The 25,246-nt window shown below is 41.3% G+C and overlaps 1 protein-coding gene across 2 annotated transcripts in view; it reads left to right on the top strand.

Moving 5' to 3' along the window:
* Positions 1–23,720, top strand: part of pip5kl1 (phosphatidylinositol-4-phosphate 5-kinase-like 1) — a 68,574-nt gene extending 44,854 nt beyond the window's left edge. For both annotated transcript variants that reach the window (XM_035991609.1, XM_031287343.2), the window contains 8 exons: positions 1,831–1,881; positions 2,026–2,180; positions 2,649–2,773; positions 11,165–11,199; positions 11,300–11,355; positions 13,940–14,052; positions 15,247–15,409; positions 22,365–23,720. In XM_035991609.1, coding sequence (XP_035847502.1) covers positions 1,831–1,881; positions 2,026–2,180; positions 2,649–2,773; positions 11,165–11,199; positions 11,300–11,355; positions 13,940–14,052; positions 15,247–15,409; positions 22,365–22,809 — 1,143 coding nt within the window. In that variant the 3' untranslated portion in view covers positions 22,810–23,720. The remainder of the gene's footprint in view (positions 1–1,830; positions 1,882–2,025; positions 2,181–2,648; positions 2,774–11,164; positions 11,200–11,299; positions 11,356–13,939; positions 14,053–15,246; positions 15,410–22,364) is intronic.
* The last annotated feature ends 1,526 nt before the right edge of the window (positions 23,721–25,246 follow it).

The following is a 25,246-nucleotide window of genomic DNA, read 5'->3' as shown; positions in this document are numbered from 1 at the left end:
GTCCGAGATTAGGAACTTCCCGCAGAGCCGGAAACATTGGAAGCTCGCAGACCATGGGACTCATGAGTCATGAGCTCTTGAGTACTCGAGTCAGTTAGTCAGTCGCGCGAATCAGCCAGCTAAAACTTCCTATTAAGGTGAAACCTCGGGTAGTGAGGAAAACTTCCTTTTAGGGAGAAACCTCGGACGGACCCAGGCTCTTGGTAGGCGGTGTCTGACGGTGCCAGTTGGGGGTGTAACCCGAATCCTTAAAAGGAATCGAGTTTGCCAGGCCTAGTTAACAGCCTAGCTGTCATTTCCTGAATGTTTGTCCCGAAAAGTGAATTCATGGAGAGAGGGTGGTTCATTACATGGAGGACAGAGTGGAGTTTCGTTTTTTGTTTATTTTTCTTTGGACTCAAAGTTATACGGTCCTTTCCTCTGTCTGTTGGTCTGTCATTGTTAGTCAGCTGTAATGAAATTTAGGCGTCTGGCCCAACTAACGTACCTTTTCTTTGCATCTTTCCTTTTTGGAAGTTCCCAATTTCCGAGTACAATGGAACGCAGCATAACTGGCAGTGACAAGCTCCACCTGGGAGAGACCAACCCCTACTGACAGACGTAAAAAGCGTCACTAACTGTGCACGCACATTTGAATTTAGGGTGGAAAAGTCGCCACAGACGCTCAGATCCTTTTACTTGACAAAGCAGCAAATACAAGCGCTTTCATATGGAAGTAAATCTGTTTCATCGGATTTTGAAATTAAAAAGCCATTGAATTTCTGGCACTAAATATTTATGCATTGAAATTATGTATCTGAATTTTTTGCCTCTAAATTTTACTCTTCAAATTTTAAACAACTAATTCTCACCTTTATTTTTTCATAAATTCATAAATTCAGAATCCAAAATTCAACATAAAAAATTAATTCCATATACCAAATTCAGATGCAAATCACAATGTATTCAACTAATAATAATAATATTTTCAACTTCCTCAAATTCAACAGGCCAAATTCAGTTACTTATAGTTAACTACAAGTCTTTTATATTGTCTATAATACATAGCATAGGTAGTTGGTGTGCTAAATATTTCGTACGTGATAGATCAGACCATAGTGGTCAACAACCAGAAATCACAAGCTCTCTATCTTTACATATATAACCCCGTAATCCAGTGGTTCCCAAAGAGGGGGGCACTTAAACATATAATGCATGGTTCTGATACTCTGCTGCCATGGACAAGTTTGTGAAAGCATTGCCTGGTAAACATAAAGCAGACGATGAAGCTAAAGCAAACACCACAACTACCAAAACAAAGACAAGAAAATACGGAGCGGTGACCACAATTCGATCAACGAAGCCGACTGCCAATCTCCCAGTCAAATCGCATTGTGTCTCGTTGACTGTCTCTTTGCGGAAAAACAACTAATTGTTGCTCACCGCTCTCTCTCTCTCTCTCTCTCTCTCTCTCTCTCTCTCTCTCTCGTGCTCTCTCTCTCTCTCTCTCTCTCTCTCTCACACACACACACACACACACACACTGAGAAACAGCTGATCTCAATTCAACTCAATTGAAAATAATTGTATCTACAAAAGCCCTGCAGAAAAAGTTTGGTAACAACTGCCCTAATCTGACACTGTCTCACAGTATATATAACTAGCATATAATATACTCAGTATACAGTATTATACAATGTACATATTTGTTCCGTATATCTAAATAATACATATGTGATTTATAAATATATATACATATACATTACACTCGCTAATATACATTAAGCTTAGTTAATGAATAATTAGCCCTTCTTGTCCTCAATGACATCTTTCCTCTTTCTCCTGCTCTAGAATGAGCTGTCAGATGATGATTTCAGATTAAAGGTCACTCAGATTCATAAGGTTGGTGGATGTTTCAATAACTAACAGGACTCAAATTAAATTGCTGTGTTGAATGCTTCCACCTGCATATTTAGTTGCATGTGTATGTATGTGTGTGTGTGTGTGTGTGTGTGTGTGTGTGTGTGTGTGTGTATGTGTGTGTAGGATTTTACAATGGAGACGTTTGCAGGCCCGGTGTTTTCCAGCCTGCGTGGCTCTTTAGGAATGACAGAGCAGGAATATCAGCAGTCTCTCTGCTCTGAAAACTGCTACCTCCAGTTCATTAGCAACTCCAAGAGCAAGGCCGACTTCTTCCTGACGTAAGCCCTCACACACCACTAACCACTTACCCTAACCCACCAACTCACTCACACACATGATCATTCCTCATTTGAACATTTGTTTTGGATTGAAATCATATTTGCCTAACCATAAGCCCTAAATGTTTCTCTAACCATAACTCTAAACCTAAACCCAACTGTAACCTTAGCCCTAAACCTTACACATTACACAGGAATAACTCAATTTACACACAATCAATGAGAGGTGTACTCAGGTGTGCAAATGCTGCAGCTTTTATTTAACAATTTAAGAAAGCAAGTTGTTGCAGCTCAAAGCTGAATGACAAATGTACTACTAATGTGACTACCTCCAGCCTTTTGTGTTAGGAATTGGTAAATCGTTGGCAAAATCTAGAATCAAAACAACTTTTCATTAAAATGGTCGGAGTGTTTGTTGTATTATTGATAGAATAGAGATCTTCTTACTCTGTGCTTTTGAACTTCTAGAAATGATAAACGCTTCTTTTTGAAGACCCAGAACAAAAGGGAAATCAAATTCCTTCTGTCCAACCTGAAGATCTACATGGAACATCTGAGGAAATACCCCCATTCATTGCTGGTCAAGTTCCTAGGTACACACATCACACACAGACACACACACACTTCCACACAATGACAAATTGTATTTGGCCAAGATATCTAAATGTAACTGGCTTTTCATAGGTTCGCCTAACTGGGTTTTATGGGTTCTCAATATAGTATGTCAGTCCAGTTTCCCCCCCAGAGTCCATAATTTGATCCATTACCCAAATCCACCCTGTCTCAATATAATGTCATTCATGGTCGGATTGAGGACATGGGCCACAATGATGGCATTCTCTTCCTTAGCACCATATGACCAATCACCAATTCTGCAGTCTCTGGCACATTTGACTACAAATAGCTGACAAAGTTGGAGCAAGGCCGGTCCGCAGTGTTAGGGGAGCACATGTTGACCAATACAAAGGCCTCACTGAGGGGCAGGATGGTCATAGTCTAGGCCAGGGACACGTTGCAGCATTCAGGGACTAACGTAGACTCACTGTATTCTGGACACTTCCGACACAGTAAGCACAGTAAAAATCCCATAAAATACCAATGCGTTGAAAGATAAGCTTGATTGTGATGCTCATCCTCCTGCCGAGCATGCCATCCTGTTGTCCTGGGTGAAGAAGACCCTCCAGTTGGCCACTGACGGTCCTGATGTTTGGCGGAAAGGCCCTCAGTCAGGAGAGCGACCCCTCTGTGTTTCACAAGAGCCCTGTGACTGGCACCCAGGCATTCACAGCAAGCCCTTGAGTGTGAGAGGGAACCCTGTCCCTTGTCATCGGACCTGATTTAAGGCTCTGATTCTCCTCATTAATCTCTTTCATCTCCATTCTTAACCCATACATTTCCTCAGTGAGTGTGTCAATGCCCTCTAGAGGCTGCCATCATTGGACACCGACTGCCATTTTCTGTACTGACAGAGTCCATCCTCAGACCCTCACTGGCATTCTCACTTCGCCCCGCTGGTCAGAGCATCCTCAGTCGGTAGCCCCATGCTGTCAGTGCTGGGTCCAGGCCAGCGTGAGAGCGACAAAACTTCTTCCTCTGTGTAACACTTCTGTAATCTGGGAAAGCTTCATGAGCAGCCTGGCAATTTTAGCAGCGTACACCTAAACGCTTTCATGGGGAGCATGTGGGCAAGCAGATAGACTGGCTTTAAAATGGTCAACTATTTCTTGCCAAAAGCCTGCTTAAGCCCCTCTTTAACGGCTGTATTTACTGCAGCGGGAAGACTGTCCCATAACAAACAACAATGCTGCTTTGCTCAGAAGAGTGGGGAGAATCCTCACCAGTTCACAGTAACTGTCAACCTTAAAGGACAATTCCGGTGCAAAATCAGAATCAGAATCAGAAAAGCTTTATTGCCAAGTACGTTTTTTACACATACAAGGAATTTGTTTTGATGTTGTAGGTGCATGTCACACATTCTCTAAAATAAGTTAAACAAACAGGTTAAACAGAACAAACAATATAAGTATAAATATATGTATATCTATACACACACAGAATGTATTAAAAATAAGAGAGTAAGAATTAAGATTAAAAGAGCAGAACAGTAGATTAAGTACAGTGGCATGTAGAGCCAGAGGTGGGGTGTGGAGAGAGTCAGGGTGGTGTCCGGGCCTTGTTAATAAGGCTAGTGGAGGAGGGGAAAAAAACTGTCCTTGTGTCGTGAGGTTTTGGTCCTGATGGACCTCAGCCTCCTGCCAGAGGGGAGTGGCTCAAAGAGTTTGTTGCCGGGGTGGGAGGGGTCGGCCACAATCGTTCCAGCACGCTCCAGAGTCCTGGTGGTGTAAAGGTCCTGGAGCGGCGGCAGATTGCAGCCAATCACCTTCTCAGCTGACCGAATGACACGCTGCAGTCTGCCCTTGTCCTTGGCTGTGCTAGCAGCGTACCAGATGGTGATGGAGGATGTGAGGATGGACTCAATGATGGCTGTGTAGAAGTAGAGCTTAGATTGGCCCAAAAAATCAAGCCCAAACCTACCCGAGCCCGAGCACGTTGCGTCCGAGACGGCCCGACCCGACACATTAACTGTAATTATGAGCCCGAGCCCGATTTAAACCCAACACTTTTTTAATACGTGGGCCGTTATAACTGACGTTCTCAACTACAATTCAGAGTTGTTTGAACTGCAGAAATCTGTTTAGAATAATGCAACAAGGACGAAGCCTGTAAACTGCGCTGTTTGTTTATTCAGAATGGAACAGATCGCAAATGGATCTGAATGAAGAAACGTAAAAAAAAGAAACAATGATGAACAACATATTGTTGTCACTGCCCACGACTTGTTTAAACTGCTTCCATACCTCCGACTTTCCTCCACACTTGCTCAAAGGTAATTCTCCTGTTTTAGTTTTTTTCTTTACATCTTCAAGCTCCATGTTGCACTTAATATACACAATACAGCACAGCAGGCCCGGTGTGATGCGTGCGAGAGGAGGAGACTCCGCGCATGAAGTGCTGCATTTTGTAACTGCAGCCTAAATTTTGTACACATTTGTTACTTTTATATAGCTTATATATACATATTTATAATATTTCTGATTATGGCATAGCTTTCTCCCCACCCAATTAGGCTAAATAGGTAATGGATAAAAAAATAAAAAAATTGCTTGATCAAGGGTCTGGCCTGGGCCCGGCCCGGCCCGAGGATAGTGACGGAAAATAATGGCTCAGGCTCGGGCTCGGGCTGAGAATCTAAACTCTATGTAGAAGTGCACCATCATTGTCTTTGGCAGGTTGAATTTCTTCAGCTGCCGCAGGAAGTACATCCTCTGTTGTACTTTCTTGACGAGGGAGCTGATGTTAAGCTCCCACTTGAGGTCCTGGGAGATGATAGTTCCCAGGAAGCGGAAAGAGAGTGATGGGGGCAGGTGGGGCTGAATTCTTCCTGAAGTCCACAACCATCTCCACTGTCTTTAGACCATTCAGCTCTAGGTTGTTTTGCTTGCACCACTTCACCAGGTGGTCAGCCTCCGACCTGTAAGGGGACTCGTCACCATCAGAGATGAGTCCAATGAGGGAGGTGTCGTCCGCAAACTTCAGAAGCTTGACAGACTGGTGACTGGAGGTGCAGCTGTTGGTGTACAGGGAGAAGAGCAGAGGAGAAAGGAGAGAAAGGAGAATCCGGTGCTGATGGTCTGTGAGTCGGAGATGTCTTTCCCCAGCTTCACATGCTGCTTCCTGTCAGAAAGGAAGTCAGTGATCCACCTGCAGGTGGAGTCAGGCACACCAAGCTGGGAGAGTTTCTCCTGTGTTTTTCCGACGTCGGCATCTGCTGCGCTGCAGAGCAGACTGTTGCGTCCCGGTGTTGAAATACAGTCACACTTTACACTGTTTAACGTTAGCTGTCAGCATTTTAACCGTGTTTAATCCAGCTGCTAGCTAAAGGTAGGCTAACGTTACCTGCTGTTGAGTGCAGTGTAAAGTCAGGCACCCAAATTTTCGTTCTTATTCGGTCTCGTTACTACCATTTGGGTCGGAACCGGTGCCCTATTGGCACCGCGTTTCGGTACCCAACCCTAATGGAGAGAGTCGTCACTGAGGTGGGTGGGGAGGAAGACGGGGGGAACCTTTAAGGTGGGGGGAGGTGGAGGTGGAGGTGATGCACTGTAGCTGGAGCTGTTGGGAGGTGTCGCAGGGGATGGTATCAGGAAAGACCCTTTGTTGGGGGGATGGTTATAGGACTGACCCATTGTCTATCAAAGCGACAGTAGAACTTGTTAAGGTTGTTGGCTAGGCGTCGGTCGTTGGTGGAGTGGGAGACTGTGGGCTTGAAGCTGGTGATCTGTTTGAGCCCTCTCCAGACAGAAGTAGAGTCGTTCGCTGAGAACTGATTTTGGAGTTTCTCAGAGTACCGTTGTTTAGCCTCTTTCACCGCCTTGCTAAACTTGTACTTTGCTTCTTTAAGTCTGTCTTTGTCCCCACTCCTGAACGCCGCTGCCTTATCCAACCTTAGCCTTCTGAGTTTGGCTGAGAAACAGGCTTTGTCATTGTTGACACTCACCCTGGTGCATGATGGAACACAGCAGTCCTCACAGAAGCTGATATATGACGTCACAGCCTCTGTGTACTCATCCAGACTGTTGGTAGCAGTCCTGAACACATCCCACTCAGTAGAGTCCAAGCACGTCTGGAGATCCTCCACAGCTACAATGGTCCACTTCCTTGATGTCCTCACTACAGGTTTGCATAGCTTTAGTTTCTGCCTGTAGGCGGGGATCAGGTGAACCATGACGTGGTCAGAGAGGCCCAAAGCAGCACGGGGGACGGCGTGATAAGCATCCCTGACTGTGGTGTAACAGTGGGCATTTAATATGCTGTCTGTATTTAGGTAGTTCATGAGTGAGGTTTCCTTTGTTAAAGTCTCCAAGGACAATTACTAAGGAGTCCGGGCTGGTCCGCTCCACACATAGTATCTGGTCGACGAGCATGCGCTGTGCGACCTGCACGTTGGCCTGCGGCGGGATGTAAACCAGCCCGTTTCCCTCTCCTCCAATGTTTCGCTGCGTGAGCAAAGGCGAGCGCACCTTTGACTAGAATGTCCAAAATTTCCAGTGTAGGGAGACGAAAAGTAGGAAATAAATCCTCTGGCGTTGTTCCCCTGATGTTCAAGAGCTCTTCTCTGGAGAAAGAGATCCGGGTACCATCGCAAAAAACAAAGTTAAAACACAAAACAAAACAAAACAACGTGCACAGACACACCGAGTCTACTACTAAGGAAAAGGAAAAGTGCTGCTGCACTGCTCTCTACGTGCTGAAAATCTCAATGTTGCATGTTTCACTTGTTGACCAAACACCAAATCAATGCTGTCACAGCAGCTCATTAAAAAACACCCTGCATGCGCATTTCTGTGTGAATTTACCATTTAAAGGACTGCACTGCTGCTTTACCATAGCTTATTAGCACACCAAAGATCTTTAGATAAATTGCCCAACAGCCAACTTGCAGAGATTGTTTTTTTAATTCAAATTTACACAAGTATAATATTGTAATGCAGTGGCAAGCATAACCTCAACTGAAAGTTCTGTGGTGGTGTATTTAGGACATTTTAACATCACATTCAGATTGTCTACTATGTAAGTAAAAGTAACAGTACAACAATCTAAAAATAATCTATAATAATAATCTATTACAAGTCCTTCATTAAAACTGGTACTTAAATTAGTGCTAAAACTTAAATTGAAGTACAAAAGTAAATTAGATTGCTAATACTGATGCATCATGTGTAAGCAGCCTGTTAATGTTGTAGCTGCTGGAGTTGAAGCTAGTTTTAACTACTTTATATACAGTTTGGTTGTTTAGTCTGGTGGTCCCAAACCTAGGTGTGAGGCCCCTCCGAAGTGTCACCAGATAAATTTGAGTTTAGTTTGAGTTGCTACAGTACTGTATGTTGTGAGCCAGTTATCTTGCTTTGCTTACACACACATTTTTATACACATAACACTGCTACTGAAGAGGCACTCCACTAGTGATGCATGGGTCGACCCACGGGTTTGGGTTAGCTTACTAGAAAGTTCAAAAAGTGACAGAGCAGTGTTCTGAATAAATTATTAATAACTTGGGTGCAGTAGTCCACCCTTTATCTTCTCTCCGTCACTCTGTCACTGTGTCTGTCTCTCTCTCACACGCACAACAATTGGCCACCTTTCATGATAGTCTTGAATTCATTAGTGGCATAGGTTTGAGGAGCGTGTGTGAGCATATCTGTGCTCGTGTGTAGAATATGTGTGTGCGTGAGAATCTGTCTGGGTGCAAGGTAGCAGTGAAAACGTGGTATGAAATTTTATTGATTTTGTGCATTCTCTCAAAAAGCAAGATAAATGGATTTGATAATAAATCACTGACACAGCTCTTTGTTAAGAGCGCAGAGTGGATAGACAATGCATTCATTTTCAACATTGTTCAAGTGACTATATGTAACTTTTTAATGTTTCTGAAGCTCTGTTGTTTTTCATACAATGGTCTAAAATGACCTGTAACAGCAAATGAGACTAACAGTGAAAAGAACGCTATTTTTATATAGTTTTTAGTAAGGTTTCTGCCTGGGTCCGATTTTTCCCGCACAGTCACAGAATGATTTGCGGCAGGTAGATGGTGCTACAGTAACACATTCTGAAGGGTCACAGATTTCTTTGTAACACCGGAAAAGCCTGTGTTAGGTACCCAGCCAGTTGAGCCAGGTCAAATGTAGCAGGACATTCCTTTATATAGCCCTTGTTTGTATTGTAATGTTATTTTAGAAGTTATCTGTTGTAGTTATAGCTGATACTGGGGCAGGACCATCACAGAAAAGAAGGAAATTAAACGAAGAACAACTAAAAGCTAAAAGGGAAAGTGACAGACAACAGGCAATAACGCAAGTCACACTCGGTCGGGCTTTCAACAGATGGAGACAATTACGAGATTGTAAATGATTCAAAACCCACCCCGAATTGGCCCTCAGGTATGTAATATGTCTATTTCACTAAAATAACTTACATCCTCCTTCCATTTAGCGCGGACGTTTAATTCCTTTTACTCCGTGTTTGTGTCGGCCTATTATTTTCTTTCCCCTTGTCCCTCTGTAAAGTTACTTGTGTTAAGCGTCCATGGGTTTCATGAAATGTGTTATATTAATCTAAGTTATTATAACGTTTGCTACAACAATCTCTTAATGCTTTGGCTCGTGACATTGACAGTGATACCCGGTTTAGTTCACGATACATCCAAAGTAGGTTAAGGCTGAATCCCATTTCTCTATCTTACCCTTAGTTTACCCCTAGCCCTTGGCCCTCGAAAACGAGGGGTAAGGGGTGAAAACATACCCCTATGAAATGAGACGCCACTTGGTTACATCATCATACATACTTAGGTCTGTTTGCAATACATATTTGTATACACACTGCATGGTGTGTTGCATATCTGTTTCAGTTATCACTGTTTTGAATGTCATTGATGTTCAGAAACACTTTCTTTGTTAACAAAAAGCTGTCTTTATTGCCCAATAAAGTAAACATTATTACAGCTATTAGAACCATAACTTACATGTCACACACATATAAAAAAGGCACTCAAATGTATAAAACTAAAAAAAGACACACAAGACCACAAACAAACAAAAAACTACAGCTATTCTGAAATTCCAGACCCCAGTCTGATGCCTGTTGGCCAGTAACATTTACCTCCATACCCCATTTCTTTCATTAGTGTCCTGTATCATAACCAACAACAATGTACAGGTGCATGAACAGGAATGAATTACACATGTTTACAATAATACAGTACCAATACAATAATGAATGGCTACAACATGAACACAGAAACTTCTGCTCGTTTTCAGCCCAGAAAGTGGATCAGCTGCTGGGTTTCCTCCAGCGTCCCTGTGTGATACAGGACGGTATATGTAAAGCACGTATCGATGTCTCCAAAGCAAGTAGTGTTATACACTGATATCAAACGAAATTCTTTAGTTTTAGTTTAGTTAACACTGTAGACATGCATGGAGTCCATTCAAGGCAGAGAAATGCGGGAGTTGTGCAAATAAGCAATGTAGCTAACGTTAACGTTAACTTTAGCATTAGCGTTAGCATAGCAAGCTAGCGATTTTGAAAATACTACATTTATGGATCTCTCTGGTTGACTGGGCAGCCATGTTCCTTGTTGCGCAATGCATCTGGCTACCCCTTGCTGTTCAAGTAAGCTTGCATCCTTACTTGGCGTTAAGGGGTATATAGCCCTTCCCCTTAGCCCTACCTCTCGACCAAAATGAGTATTGGGACAGCACTTACTCTCACGGGAGCGCGCAAAACTAAGGGGTAGGGGTAAGGGGAAGGGTTAAGACAGAGAAATGAGACACAGCCTAAGTTACCGTATGCAACACTTGCAAATGCAACAATGCATCTGTAACGTATTCTCTTATTGTAAATGAATGATTTTCTGTTCCCTGTAACGCTTACTCGGTAATACATTGGGCAATAAAGCACCGTAAAGAAAAGACCTTTACGACAGCAGGTGTAGTAAAAACACTACCGCTTTTGTCCAAAGCGGCCGCTAGAATCAACACAAACTAAAAGTTACATATAGCCACTTTAAAACATGGGAAAAGTGGGGAAGGGGATGATAATGTATAACGTGTAATGTAAAAGGAATCGCTTGTAGTGACAAACTCCCAGAGAACTGTCACCCGACCTTGCTACTCCCTTCAGCAGCATTTAGCAGCTAAAGAGCCAGAGACCAAGAGACCAAAAACAGAGCTAAAGGCGAGAACATTTTTTGACCATTAATTGAATGACCAGAAACATTACTAAAATGAATGCTAATGTTACTGTGTCTATTGGATGTATAAAGAGGCAAGTGTCTGCCAAAATGCTTGGCATAACAACATTATAATATGACAATATGTCAAATAACATGTTGTATAGGACTAAGTGATTTCTCATTATTTTTCAAGGTGTTCACAGGATCAAAATCCCACACAGGCGTAAGGTACAGATCAAATTTTAAAACTGTTCTAGTTGACATTATAATTAATGGATGTAACAAAGCATTATATAGCTCATTTACTTTTTTCACTTGTCCTTTGCAGAAATACTTCATTGTTATGCAAAGTGTGTTTTATCCTGATGATCGAATCATTGCCAGGTAAGCTTATTTTTTTTATATACTTTATTTTTCAAGTTTTTGTACAATGAATGGGAACAAAAACAGAAGAAATGCACACATATGCCTGCGCAGCTGAACACATACATGCACGTGTTCACTTACTACCATATGTCCAAAAAGTTGAAACATACTCATGTACATAATTGCACACATACGCTTGCATACATTCACAAGAACGAAACATGAGAGAAGTGTGGGGATGCGAGTAGGTCGCCATTGATTACAACGATATGGCCATTGGTCTCCTTAACCAAAATATACAAGGCATTAAGTCAGGCTATCACCCCTTCTTATAATATAGGCGTTCCATTTTTCCCAGAGGGCATCACCTTTGTCCCTTTGTAATCTGAGGCTAAAAGTCAGTAGCTCCATAGTTTGGATATCTTTAATTATGACTCTCCACTGGTCAAATGTGGGAGGTTCCGTGTTGAGCCATCTTCTTGTTATGGCTTTTTTGCTCGCAGCCATAAAGATTTTTAGGAGGTATCTGTCTTTCTTTGGTAATTCAGTGTCCATATTACCCAGGTAGAATGATAAGCAAGTCAAATTAAAATTATACTGCAGGACTTCTCTAATTATGCTTTCCACTCATCCCCAGAAGGGTTTAAGAGTGGGGCAGCACCAAAATATGTGTGTATGATCCGCCATACTGTGTCCACATCCTCTCCAACATGTAGGTAGTAGTCCTGTCTGCCTAGACTTTCGCTTTGGTGTTATAAAGAATCTGATACAATTTTTCCAGGAGAAATCTCTCCACAGTTGTGAGGCTGTAGTGGTGATTTGTGTGTTAATTATATTTGCCCAGTCTTCAGAAGTATTTACTGTTCCCAATTATTTTTTCCCACTTCGCCTTGATATAGTTTGTTGAGTGGCCTCTTAATTCAGCTATATATCTGTATAGTTCTCCAATGATCTTTCTGGACAGTTTTGTATTATAGGCTTTGATAAACATTTTGGTAATGCCTGATATATTTTCCTGTATAAGTCCTTTAATGTTCTTATCAAAGTAGTGCCGGAGTTGGAGGTACCTATAGAAGTCCTGCCGAGCAAGGCTGTCTGTCTGTCTGAGATGGTTTTGAAGTCTATTAAATTCTGGTTTTCAACTAATAGGCATAGCGTGGAGAGTCCTTTCCACGCCCACTGGGTGAAGCCTCCATCACTCATACCTAGTTGGAAATCTAGGTTGTAGGTTGGCCACATTAAAACTCGAATTTCTTTCTGAATGTTAAGTTGTTTCACCAGGCCAAACCAGGTTTCTAAAGAGAATCTAACCCACTGGCTCGGGATATCATACCGTTTAGCCAACATTGGGCATCCTAATAAACTCTGTATAGGTCTGTCTGACAGTGATAACTCCACCTCCTTCCATTTTGCAAAGTAGTCTTTATTGCACCAGAGCAACAGTTGTCTTATTTGTGCCGCTAAATAGTCATCTTTGAGTCTTGGTAAGCCCATCCCCCCACTGCACTTTGGCAGTTGTAAAGTCTTATATCTCACCCTGGGGGCTTTGCCATTCCAGATAAAATGGGATATCATCTTATCCCATTCTCTAAACGGACTATCAGGGACACAATTGGGTAGGGACTGGAACAGATAAAGAATAACTGTGGTATGTCCTTTGTTAAGTTAACGCCCAGGTATTTAATAGAAGTAGAGTCCCAGCTGAACTTGTACTTATCCTTAAGATTTAATGATGGCACAAAATTGAACGTCAAGGCTTGTGTTTTATCAACATTAAGGTTGTAGCCTGACAGGGTTCCATACAACCGCAGGAAATCCATTAATCTCGGTATTCCCGACTCTGGATTCTTTAGGCTGACCAAGACGTCGTCCGCATAGAGACATATTTTGTATTCTCTATCTTTCATTGTGATGCCCTCCAAGTTGGGATTCTGCCTTATGGCTTGTGCAAGAGGTTCAATAAAAAGGTTAAAGAGCGTTGGGCTGGCTGGGCAGCCCTGGCGGTAGCCCTGACGGCAGCCGCGTTGCAGGTGAATAGTTCCTGACAGGCCTCCGTTTACCTTAATTCTGGCTATGGGGGACGTGTATAATGTTTCGATGCATTTAATGAACTTATCATGGAAGCCAAATTTTCCCATAACTGTATAAAGAAAAGCTTACCCCACCGAGTCAAATGCTTTTTCCGCATCCATACTAAGTAGGATAGCTCCAATTTTCTCCTTTTTTATATATTCAATAGTGTGGAGGGTCCTCCTTATATTGTCCTGAATCTGTCTACCTTTAATAAACCCGGTTTGGTCTTCATCAATCAAAAAAGCCATCACTTCCTCCATTTTTTTGGTTAAAATAGCTGCATATAATTTGTAATCTTGGTTTAAAACACTGATAGGTCTATATCTAGATCCACATTCCTTCGGGTCCTTGCCCTCTTTTGGAATCACTAGATAGTAGCCTCCCTCCAAGATGGGGGGAGCTAGGTAAGCTTGATTTGCTTGCCCCCCGAATCACAAAGCATGAGTAGTATAACTACTTTATGTTAACACACAAAAAACAAAAGACTGTGCAGCCTCTTTGTGTGGTTTGATGTGTTTTGTATTGCTAGGTATGACATTAAGGGCTGTGAGGTGAGTCGTTGGACGGCGCCTGCACCAGAGGGAAGCCAGATTATTGTGGTTCTCAAAGACCTCAACTTTGAAGGCCAGTCCATCACTCTGGGTAAGGAAACAAAATGTGATGTTTATGTGTGCTGTGAGTCATATAAAGCAGTGTAATAACACAGATAGTATTGTTGCACCCCCTTCAGGCCAATCAGCATATTGTTTCTTTTCTTTTACAGTTAGAAAAATCCATGCAAGAAATTCATCTGTAATTATAATATGTATGTAATAGTATACATATATGCTATTCAGATTTACAATACAGTCTAATAAAAAAAAGACATCAATAAAGAAAGACAATTATAAACCACACCCACATCTTCCCCTCCCACCCATCCACCCATCCAGCTTAGGCTGTGCTAATCAATAAAAGAAGTTAAGATAAAATATAACTATACAGGGGACAAAAAACAAACAAAACAGATCAAAACAAAACAGAATGAAAAAAAATGGTTATGGTCTTAGGTCAAAAACAAGTGTGTAAAGGATAAAGTTAAGGATAAATATCACCAGGCCATAGGCTACATCATGGCAGTTACTGGATTATGAAGCCTCTGGAGGCTGCAGAGCATATTGTTTCTAACACTGTGCCAAAATGCATTCCTCTAGCTCAGGGTTCAGCAACCATGTGCTAGCTCAACCAGTGGCACACTAGCATTAGTTTGCAAGAGAGTTTTTGGGAAATATTCCAATCTACATGCCAAATGACGTCTTTCACAGCCATTGGCAGGAGCACAGCATTCATGATGGGCTAGTACTAGTTGCCTTCTTAAAAGAATGCAGCCGAAAGGGAAAACAAATAACACTGGCGTCTTCTTTTTTCCACAACTCAAAGATATTCAGTTAACTGTCATAGAGGAGTGAATAAACTAGAAAAATCAAATATTGTGTTTCTTTTTTTTATGTATAAAAAAATGACTTAAACCAATTAATTAATTATTAAAATAGTTGGCGATTAATTTAATAGTTAACGCTGACTTATCGATTAATCTTTGCAGCTCTAGATATGGAACACTGATTAACAAGAACATTTTAAAATGGCACTTCATATTAAAAAGGTTGCCGAACCCTGCTTTACCTTAAATGAACCATATGGAAACATCTTATTCAAATAAATCTAACTCAAATAAAAAACAATGCCAATGGTGTGTGTAAATGCCAGTGGTAATATCCACATGTACACATTTGCTGTGTATTTCTGTACAGCCATGTTTGAGTTGTAATGTTATGTGGTGTGTGTGTATGTGTGCAGACCAGCAGCGTCCCTGGCTCCTGCGGCAGGTGGAGATCGACACACACTTCCTCCGGGGGCTCAACGTGTTGGACTACAGTCTCCTCGTGGCCCATCAGCCCTTACACCACGATGAACGCCACCAGAGTCTCTCCTTCGCTACTCTAATTATGAGAACCAAAAAGTCAGGGTCTTGACATTTCATGACAGGGTTTCATAAGTTATAGATAGCTATGTTGATAATCAGTTAATCATTTAGCCCTATTTCGCTCTATCTTTTTAAAAAAAAACAACGTTCCTGGTTGTTTGCATTGCTTTAAACCAAAGTCTCGCTTTGCCAGACCAACCAGCACTTCGAAGGAGGGTCTGGCTAGTCCACACAGCATTCCTGGATAGGAGAAAAATGTGCTCTGGTTTATTGGCATTTCTTTAAACCAATCACAATCGTTATGGGTGGCGTTAAGCTCAGAACAAAGACGGTGCAAAATAGCCTCTGGAAGGAATATGTTTTGGTGGAACGTGTACGTTCAAAAGTTGTTTTAGTCATGCGAGAGAGAACTCAGCTTGGACAGATAGTCAGTGGTGGAGGAAGTACTGAATCTTAGTACTTAAGTAAAAGTACAAATAACCAGAGACATATTTACTTTAGTAAAAGTAGAAGTACCACAATGACAACCCTACTTAAATAAAAGTAAAAAGTACCTGATTTTAAATGTAGGCCTACTTTAAGTATTAAAAGTAAAAGTACTTGCATAACGATTTATTCTCTTAATCTTATTTGCATATTACCAAAAAAAAATTGGTTAGTTCGTTAGTTTGCACCTTGGTCAAGTGAGGGCACTGTGTCCTTACAAGTGATTTACAAAGGGCTGGTTCAGTTATTTTGATGCTGAGCTTTGACAGTATCCATACTGTCCACTACCACAAACAAGGCCTGGCTTTAAAAAAAAGTTCCTATCCTAACCAGGATAAAACGGAAATATGTTGTTAGAATCGGAATGCGGTTGGTTTTATTCATGGATGTATTTTAAGACGTTTTTATTTTTAATTTTTATTTCACTTCAAATAAAGTGTGTGAAGCAGCGGAAATGGGGAGGCGGATGTGAACAGGTCCATATATAGATATGAGCGCGTCTTACGCAGCCTGGCGGAGAAGTAAACGACGCTGTGGACAGAAATAGATGGCAACTGATTTAAAAACGGGAATAATAAAAAACAAACATTTTCATTTTTACCGGAGGCTGTATTACCGAGGGTCAGCGGTGCTGCGCCCGGGCTCTGGAGCACCGGAGCCGGCTTGGAAGCTGATGATGCCCCATATACAGTATCTATGGCAACCAAACTTCACTGGTGAGACAAACGTGTGACGGTCAGGAAGACGTTTTGGCAGGGGGAAAACTGATCAGAAAATGTAATGAAAATGTAACGGAACATTGTAGAAATGTAGTGGAGTAGAAAGTAGATAATTCCTGCAAAATGTAACGAAGTAAAAGTCAAAAGTATGCACTACTGATTCTACTTAAGTTAAGTACAGATATGTGAAAAATTTACTTAAGTACAGTAACATTGTATTACAGTATTTGTACTTCGTAGCTAGCTGTCTGGATTACCCTGCAGAAATCTGAGGAGCAGTTAACCATAGTCTCAAAAATCCACCGGAGTTTAAAATTCCAACACAAAGAAAGCGGAAGGTAACGGACATCAACGAGAAGACATGCACTACTTTAAAGCAATCACAATTGTCTTAGGCGTGGCTAAAGGTATTTGTTTTGGTGGAACATTTGCGCCCCGAAAAAGAAAACGCCACATAAAATATTAAATAAAGTTAACTGTTCACACAATATTAATATAATAATATAATTTGCTCTTACCGGTGTATCGCTGTGTGTACTTCGTCCACAGCAATCCCACCAATGGGTCCCAAAACATCCCACTTAGAAAGTAAATGCCATAAACATAGTCTTTGTAAATCTTTACAATCATTCACCGAAAGAACCAAGCAGGCCTCTTGTTGCACGATCCAAGTTTTCTTCGAAAGTTGACATTTTCACCGTGTAGCTCGTTTGTTTGTTGTTGGTTCCCCAGAGCAAAGGGATTTTGAGAATAGCAACATACAGAAAGCAGAAGGTGAGGGGCAAAGTGCCAGATGTCAGGCAATTATCCTGGAAATGTACTTCCTGGACTTGGGGCTTTGAGACATAAAAAGGGTAGTGAAAGTAGGCAGTACTGAGAGACTGACTCGTTACGAGATTTCCTGACTTAAGTAAGAGTAAGTAAGAAAAATATATCTACACCAGTCTTATCCTTCAATAACAATGAATTGAATTTATAAACCTTTTAATTGTGCTCATGTGAGAAGTGAGAGAAAAGAGAAACTGCAACTTGTTCAAAACAATTCTGTGGTTTAGCAGATCTGTGAATGCTGACAACTGGAGATTACATTTTGACAGCAGTATCGATAAAAGGGTTTTACACAGCTTAAAGGTTTGAGACACAAAGCGGTTTAAGTGAACCAACACAAAAGGATCTGCATCAGATCCCATTACATACAGTAAATAGTCTGTAGTCTCATGTCACATGAGTCTTGTCAGCCTGGTCTCACAGAATTCCGTGAAATGATCATGAACTGTTAACACCGCATTACGTGGTGGTGGCACGGAATGTGTGAAAATTCCGTGTGGCCACCACAGAAAACAATGCCAATGTAAAGTAAATGAGAAGATGACGTACCATTAGGAGCGACTACGGTAGCAAGTAGTATGAAAGCCCGAAAATCCGCGTAGGGAGGTTAGTTGGGGTGGTGGATGGGTCAAACACAGGACTTTCACCCAGGAGACTGGGGATCGTGTCCCGCGTGTCAAGTGTCCTAAACCCAACCGTAACCATCCTGTTCTTCTTTTCCTAAATCCAACTGTTTATTGTTTTCCTAAAGCCAACCATCCCGTTCTTCTTTTCCTAAACCCAACCATCCCGTTGTTGTCCCGCCGCGTGTCATGGAAACGTAAGCCCACCCACGATCTTTTCCTTAACTTAAGGGGCCGTATTCATTTCACGGAATTCTTCCGTGGGCCCATCACAGAATTTTCGGCGATCCGTGTTCATTTCACGGAATTCTTCCGTGGGCCCATCACGGAATTGTTTGCGATTCCGCAAAACTGCCACAGATTTTGAGTTAAGGGGCTGTGTTCATTTCACGGAATTCTGTGAGATCAGGTTGGTCTTGTTTACGTTCCTCTTATTGTGATGATTTTGTCTAATTTCTTAAAATAAAAATGGTTTACATGATACATGACATGTTCAAGTGTCAGGAGCCCAATTCTAAGCGAGAAATTGTGATTCCCACTTAAGTGTGACTCTAACACACACTGGGATCCCTTGACTCTTACAAACTGCTTACGTTCGCAACCTAAAAATAGAAGCAAAGTGACTAATCTGTAGTCTTCTGTCATTTTAGAAAGATCATGGAACATTCATAACAAACATTTGTTCTGTTAAATACTACAGAGCCAGGACTGAGTCAGCCTCTCTGCCAGAAATAGTGTGAGCTATTAGTTTCAACAGTTACAAGTTACAAAATGTCGTATAAACGGCATATGTCATTGTTTAATAAGAAATCAGAATCAGAAAAGGATTTATTGCCTAGTAAGGACCACTTACAAGGAGTTTGCCTTGGTGGTCGGTGTATACCTAAACATATTAAACATTAATGTGACATAAACAATAAATGCAGAAACAAAAAAGTCGTTGTTTAACATTAAGAAAAAGAGGCTTAATGGTTTAGTGCAATGTGCAAAAATGTTTAGGGATATATTGTGTGTGTGCAATGGGCAGTTATATAGTCCAGGGGCCTAAGACTGGAATAAACTGTTTTTATGGCGTGAGGTTTTGGTCCTGATCGACCGAACCCTTCTGCCAGAGGGGAGAGGTCCAAAACGTTTGTGTCCGGGGTGAGAGGGATCGGCCACAATCTTTCCTGCCCGTCTCAGCGTCCTGGAGGCGTACAGGTCCTGGAGAGACAGCCAGTTGCAGCCTATCACCTACAGAGCGAATGATACGCTGCAGTCTGGCCTTGTCTTTGGTGGTGGCAGCAGTGTAGCAGATGGTAATGGAGGAGGTGAGGATGGACTCAATGATGGCGGTATAGAAGTGCACCATCATTGTCTTTGACAGGTTGAACTTCTTCAGCTGCCGCAGGAAGTACATCCTCTGCTTGGCTTTATTTGACCACTTGAGGTCTGGGGAGATGATGGAGCCCAGGAATCGAAAGGACTCCACAGTGTTGACTGGGGAGTCCAGGGTGATGGCGGCAGGTTGGGCTGCTTTCTTTCCGGAAATCCACAACCATCTCTACTGTCTTCCGAGCGTTTAGCTCCAAATTTTAGGTCAATATTCCGGACTCATCCCCACCAGAGATGAGTCCAATGAGTGTATCATCCGCAAACTTCAGGAGCTTGACGGACTGGTGACTAGAGGTGCAGCTGTTGGTGTACAGGGAAAAGATCAGAGGGGAAAGGACGCAGCCTTGAGGGGAACTGGTGCTAATGTTTTTTGAGTCAGAGATGTGTTTCCCCAACTTTGTGTGCTCCTTTCTGTCAGACAGGATGTCTGTGATCCACCTGCAGGTGGAATCAGGCACGTGCAGCTGGGAAGGCTTCTCCTGCAGCAGAGGGTGGTATTGAAATGATACATTAGTGTAATTAGGATGATTCCTACTGACTTTGGTGATTACCTAACTTTTCGTCTAGGCCACCATCAAATTATTCACTAACCCAGTGAAAAATGTCAGCATATCCAAAATGGATTGGCATATGATTTGATACAGGCATTTATGTTCCACAGAGGATGATTTATAATAACCTTTGTGACATTTTTGGTTATAGTAAACTGTCTTGACGTTTATTGGATGAATACTTCATAATCCCCTCAGGATGGATTGTAATAACTTTGGTGAACCCCTAACTTTACATATAGAACAATTGTCAGGACAAATATGGTCTAATAAATTGGTTTATGACCAAATACCTGCAAAACTATTAAAATCTCAATTAGCCTCAGCTGTACTGTGTTTGGTACTACTTTGCATGTTAGCAAATGATAACATGCTAACATGCTTAACTTATACAATGACCATGGTAAAGATTACCTCCTAAACATCAGTAAGTAAGCATTGTCATCATGAATATTAGTTAGTTAGAATATTATTAGTTAGTTAGTATGCTGATGTTAGCATGTAGTACTTATTTAGCACTGCTGTGCCTAAGTACAGCTTAAGGAAAGTGTTTTGTCAGTTTTTTGATTGATTCATTGGTTGGGCATCACACAGGGTCCGTCAAAGGTCTTTTCCCCATTCTGCAGGTCTTGTCGACCTCAGTTAATAAAGCCCTGGGTTTAGGTTGTTACATTTTAAAATGTAATTGCAATGTAATGTCTCGTTTCCATGGCCTGGAAAGACATGAAAAAGAACATCTTGGTTACATAACTATTTCAGAGCTTTAAGAAATTTAAAGTCATTTTGATCAATTTACCAACAGGAAGAGAAAAAAAAGTCAGCCTTTCAGTCAGTCCATTGCTATGACTATGGTGGTTGGTGCACACATTAATTATCGGGATAGGGATCATTCTTATTGACTTTGGTGATCCCCTACATTTTCCTCTAGCACATAAGACATAAGAAGCTAATTGTCATTCCAATACTGTCTGACCGTATCACAATGAAATTGCATTGGTAAATTTACATATTAAAAACACAACAAACTAAAAAAGACAAAAAATGTAAGAAACTATTTAAATTTGAAAAAAGGCAAGTTAAATAAAAGCAAGAAGTGGCCATGTCTTAGTGAAATTGCAACCTTATTGAACATATTTATATGTGCAGCAATAGATAATTACATTATTAAGCCTCAAGAGGTGCTTCGGCATGAGTTTCGATGATTTTCTGGGATGCCTTAGTGACCCTCTGTTCTGTTTTGTTGCATCCGGCAGACCATTCTGTGATGCAATAAGTCAGTATGATTTCCACTGTGCATTGGGTAAAGTTAAAGAGGAGATTCTGATGGAGCCGGTGTTGTGCCTTACCAGTGACAGTTGAAGTGTGTGTGGCCCAGGAGAGGTCTTCTGTGTGTGCAAGAAATTTGAAACTAGAGACCCTCTCCACAGCCTCGCTGTTGATGAAAACAGGGCTGTTCTCTTGGATCTCCTAAAATTCACTACAATCTCTTTGGTTTTGCTGTTGTTCAGAATGAGATTGTTTGTGCAACACCAGGAAGTCAGGATTTGTACCTCATCTCTGTAAGCTCATCATTGAAAATCAGCCCCACAACTGTTGTGTCGTCTGTGAACTTAATGATGGAGTTTATTGCATGGGCAGGCTGACAGACGTGGGTGAAGATGGACAGGAGAGGACTCAGCAAACATCTTTAGGGCCCACCGGTGTTTAGGGTGATGGTAGCGGATATGTGTTTTCCCAACCTGGAAGCCGGAAGGCGGTTGGTACCCAAATCGGTAAGAGTTAAGTTGCAGAGGGTCGAGTTCAGGCAGAGGCTGTGCAGTTTAGACACCAATCGGCTTGGAATGACAGTATTAAAGACCAATCTGGAATCCAGAAAGAGCATCCTGACGTATGTATTTGGCTTTGCCAAGTGCTCCAGGGCAGTCTGAAGAGCTATGCTGATGACTCTGTTCAACCTGTTTGCACGGTATACAAACTGATGTTCCAGAGTAGCAGGGATAGTGCGTTTAATGTTGGCCAAAATTAACCTTTCCAATAATTTCGCAATCCCTGTCACCTATTATTGTCCAATACTTTGGTTTATAACCAAATACCTGCTTTTCCAGCAGCCAGTTGCCTGTTGTGTTTAATGTCAACTTTTCATCTGATTTACATCATATTAGTATTGTCATTATGGATACTGCATTTTGACATACTATTTAGCTCAAAGCATTATACTGTGCCTGACTTGCCTCACAGACCTGCTAGCATGGCTGTAGACTCTTAGTATTAGTATTGCACAATAGATGAATAGACAATGTACTGTATGTCTGTCTAGATAGATCAGAACACTTTACAACACAGATTAAAAGCTACATCCAGAAACTGCTGTGGCTCATACCCATTCTGTTCCCTGTGACTCTAATTTTAGATCTGTGAATCCAGGCTCCACCCCTATCCACGCAGGCACAGCTGCTGTGCCTGGGTCAGTCCCAGAAGAGGACTCCACCTTACTGTTGTGTAAAACAGATGGCAGCTGTTTGATGCAATCACAAGCAGACGTTGCATCAAGTGGTGACACGCTTCAAATGTACCCAGAGCATGCAGAGCCAGGCAGTGACGCAGCTGAGCTTCCTGACTTCCAAGCCCAAAACCGACGTTTGCTACCCAACTTAAAGAATCCTCTGCACATCATTGATGGGCCTGAGCAGCGCTACTTCATCGGCATCATTGACATTTTTACAGTTTACAGTTTTAAGAAGAGGCTGGAGCATTTGTGGAAGAGGCTGAGACATCCAGGCCGATCCTTCTCTACCGTCAGTCCACAGACTTACTGCCTCAGGCTAAGTCACTGGGTACAGGACCATACTAAGTAGGCCCTGGATGAGTGGTGGAGACTTAACCACCAACTCTCAATGAGCATGTCTAAACAACTAAATGGTCAACCAAAGTCCACACACATGCACACATATGAAACAAGTTTATCTACATTTGTTCCATGGTTCCAATCCTTTTATTTTTCCACATGCTCAAAATACATCTATGGCATTATATTTGTGTAATGTAGACATTTTGAGCACAGAAAAATATTTTTTTTTTCTCAAAACAGTCACAAAACATTGAGACTGGTAACACATAAACTGAAGTTTGATTTGAACATACAAAAAAGGATTTTCTACTTAGTAAATGAATTGGTGCGTTTTCCTTGCTGCAGCAGACATATAATAAATAGTTCCTTTTGTAAAACAGCTAAATAAACAAGACAAATTGCAAATGCGTTTTAACTCACTTTGTGTCCAACTTTAAGAATTTGGTTACCAATCTCCCGGTACTTACCCAGTGATCGGTAATCCTACTTGTAATCAAATCTGACAAAAACATAAATTATGGACGCCAATTTTCTGTTTGGCTGAAATTATGAAAGCATATACTGTAGCAAGGATGTTGAGAGAGCAAGAAAGCCACTATTTGAAAGTGCATAGAGCAGGGAATTTAAACAAGGCAAAATTTGTCAAACAAATTAATATTGTGAGTTTATGTGGATAACGGAAAACCTGCAATTATATTTATTGAGCTCACAATTTTTATCAAAAACGTTCCGTTTTCGAAATGTTTCATTGTGCACTCATACATTTGAAACAAATGTAATTCCATAGCTGGCATATTTTTCTTTCAGAGCAGTTTTTTCCAAATACTGATCCAAACATGCCTAGTGTGATGCATTATAAAGAGGATAGGAAGCTCCTTGCTTAAAAAAATGTGTGTGTGTGTGTGTGTGTGTGTATATATATATATATATATATATATATATATATATATTGCTCATGATGTGCCTTCGTAAAGAAAATCTTAAAACGAAAAACATCAACTAGGCTTCAGCTACATGCAGATGTCTGCCTTCATGTACGTTGGAATCCTCTTTCATGGTCATTAAGGGTTTCACCAATATTGTACCTTCTTTCTTTGCAAGCAAAGAGCGTTCTAAAGAAAAGGTATTGGCAGCACTGGATGCCTGAAGTTGTGACTGTTTATTTATACGGATTATACAAACGATGTAACCAATGTTCCAGATGTTCCAGCATCATGACATAAAGTCTTGCAGTCTTTTTAATAGGCCTATATTTAAATTTTTCCAGGCGTGTGCAATGGAAATAATTACAATGCTGTCTGGTAATGTGTTTTATTGCCCAGAAACCTTCAGTTTAGCTTTAAAGCAGCCATATTATGCTCATTTTCAAGTTCATAATTGTATTTTAAGGTTGTGTAATTTTCAAAAAACACCATATTTTTGTTGTACTGCACCGCTCTCTCTCACTGCTGCAGATCCTCTTTTCAGCTGGTCTCTGTTTTAGCTACAGAGTGAGACCTCTTTTCTTCTTCTTCTTTTGTACTATCTTTGATTGCACTCGCACATTGCAGTAGATCAGAGCTCAGATGTAGATCATGTCAGCTAGCTAGCTCCATAGACAGTAAAAGAAAGGCTGTTTCTACAACTTTGGTCAGTTACAAGGCAGGATTAGCTGGGAGACTTCTAAATGAGGGCGCACATGTAAGTAGTTCTTTTGTAGATTATGGTGAAATTGTGTGTGTTGTAGCAGTGCTGTAGTGTTCTGCTATTGAGAACGAGGTGCTAGCGTTAGCATTAGCGTTAGCATACTAACGCTACGAGCTAATGGTTGCGGTTAGCCAGCTCGTTTCGGCTTGTGACGTCACAAGCCGTGCAGATTTTGAACAGCTCACCCGGAGACTGAAGGCAGGACACATTCAGAAACCGTATCTCACTCTAAGCAGCATGGATGGATTTTTTTCAAAGTTTGTATTTGTGTGGAAGCACCAGAGACACAAAAGAACACCCCAAATCCCAGAAAAAGTGTTTTTTTCATAATATGGGCACTTTAATTCTCTTAGTATTTCTTGATATTAACCTTTTGTGTGTTTATTATACAGTTTTATTGGATAAAACTGTAAAAACTTGTGCTTTTATCTTTTATTGTCATTTTGACATGGTCTAATGGTCCAACATGGATTTTCCCCTGAAATTCAGCAGTGCCTCTTTAGAATATGTTACTTGGTGAGAATTTACCTTTGGCCTAGAAATGCTATGACAAAGAAAACAACCTTAATTAAAAAATTTTGCGTGCTTTACTGACTAGTAAGATTTTTATGCGCATGTATGAATGTCTTAATACAAAGAATGAAACTGTGATAATACTCTGAAGCTGCATATTAGTTTTGATGATGCCACCAACTTGCACTTGTGACTCAGCTTTACAGAACTCTTTGCTTGCTATTTCACTTTTACACAATAGATAT

Source organism: Sander lucioperca, chromosome 14, assembly GCF_008315115.2.
Source record: "Sander lucioperca isolate FBNREF2018 chromosome 14, SLUC_FBN_1.2, whole genome shotgun sequence".
Taxonomy (NCBI): Eukaryota; Metazoa; Chordata; class Actinopteri; order Perciformes; family Percidae; genus Sander; species Sander lucioperca.
This window is presented reverse-complemented; position numbering and strand designations above follow the sequence as displayed.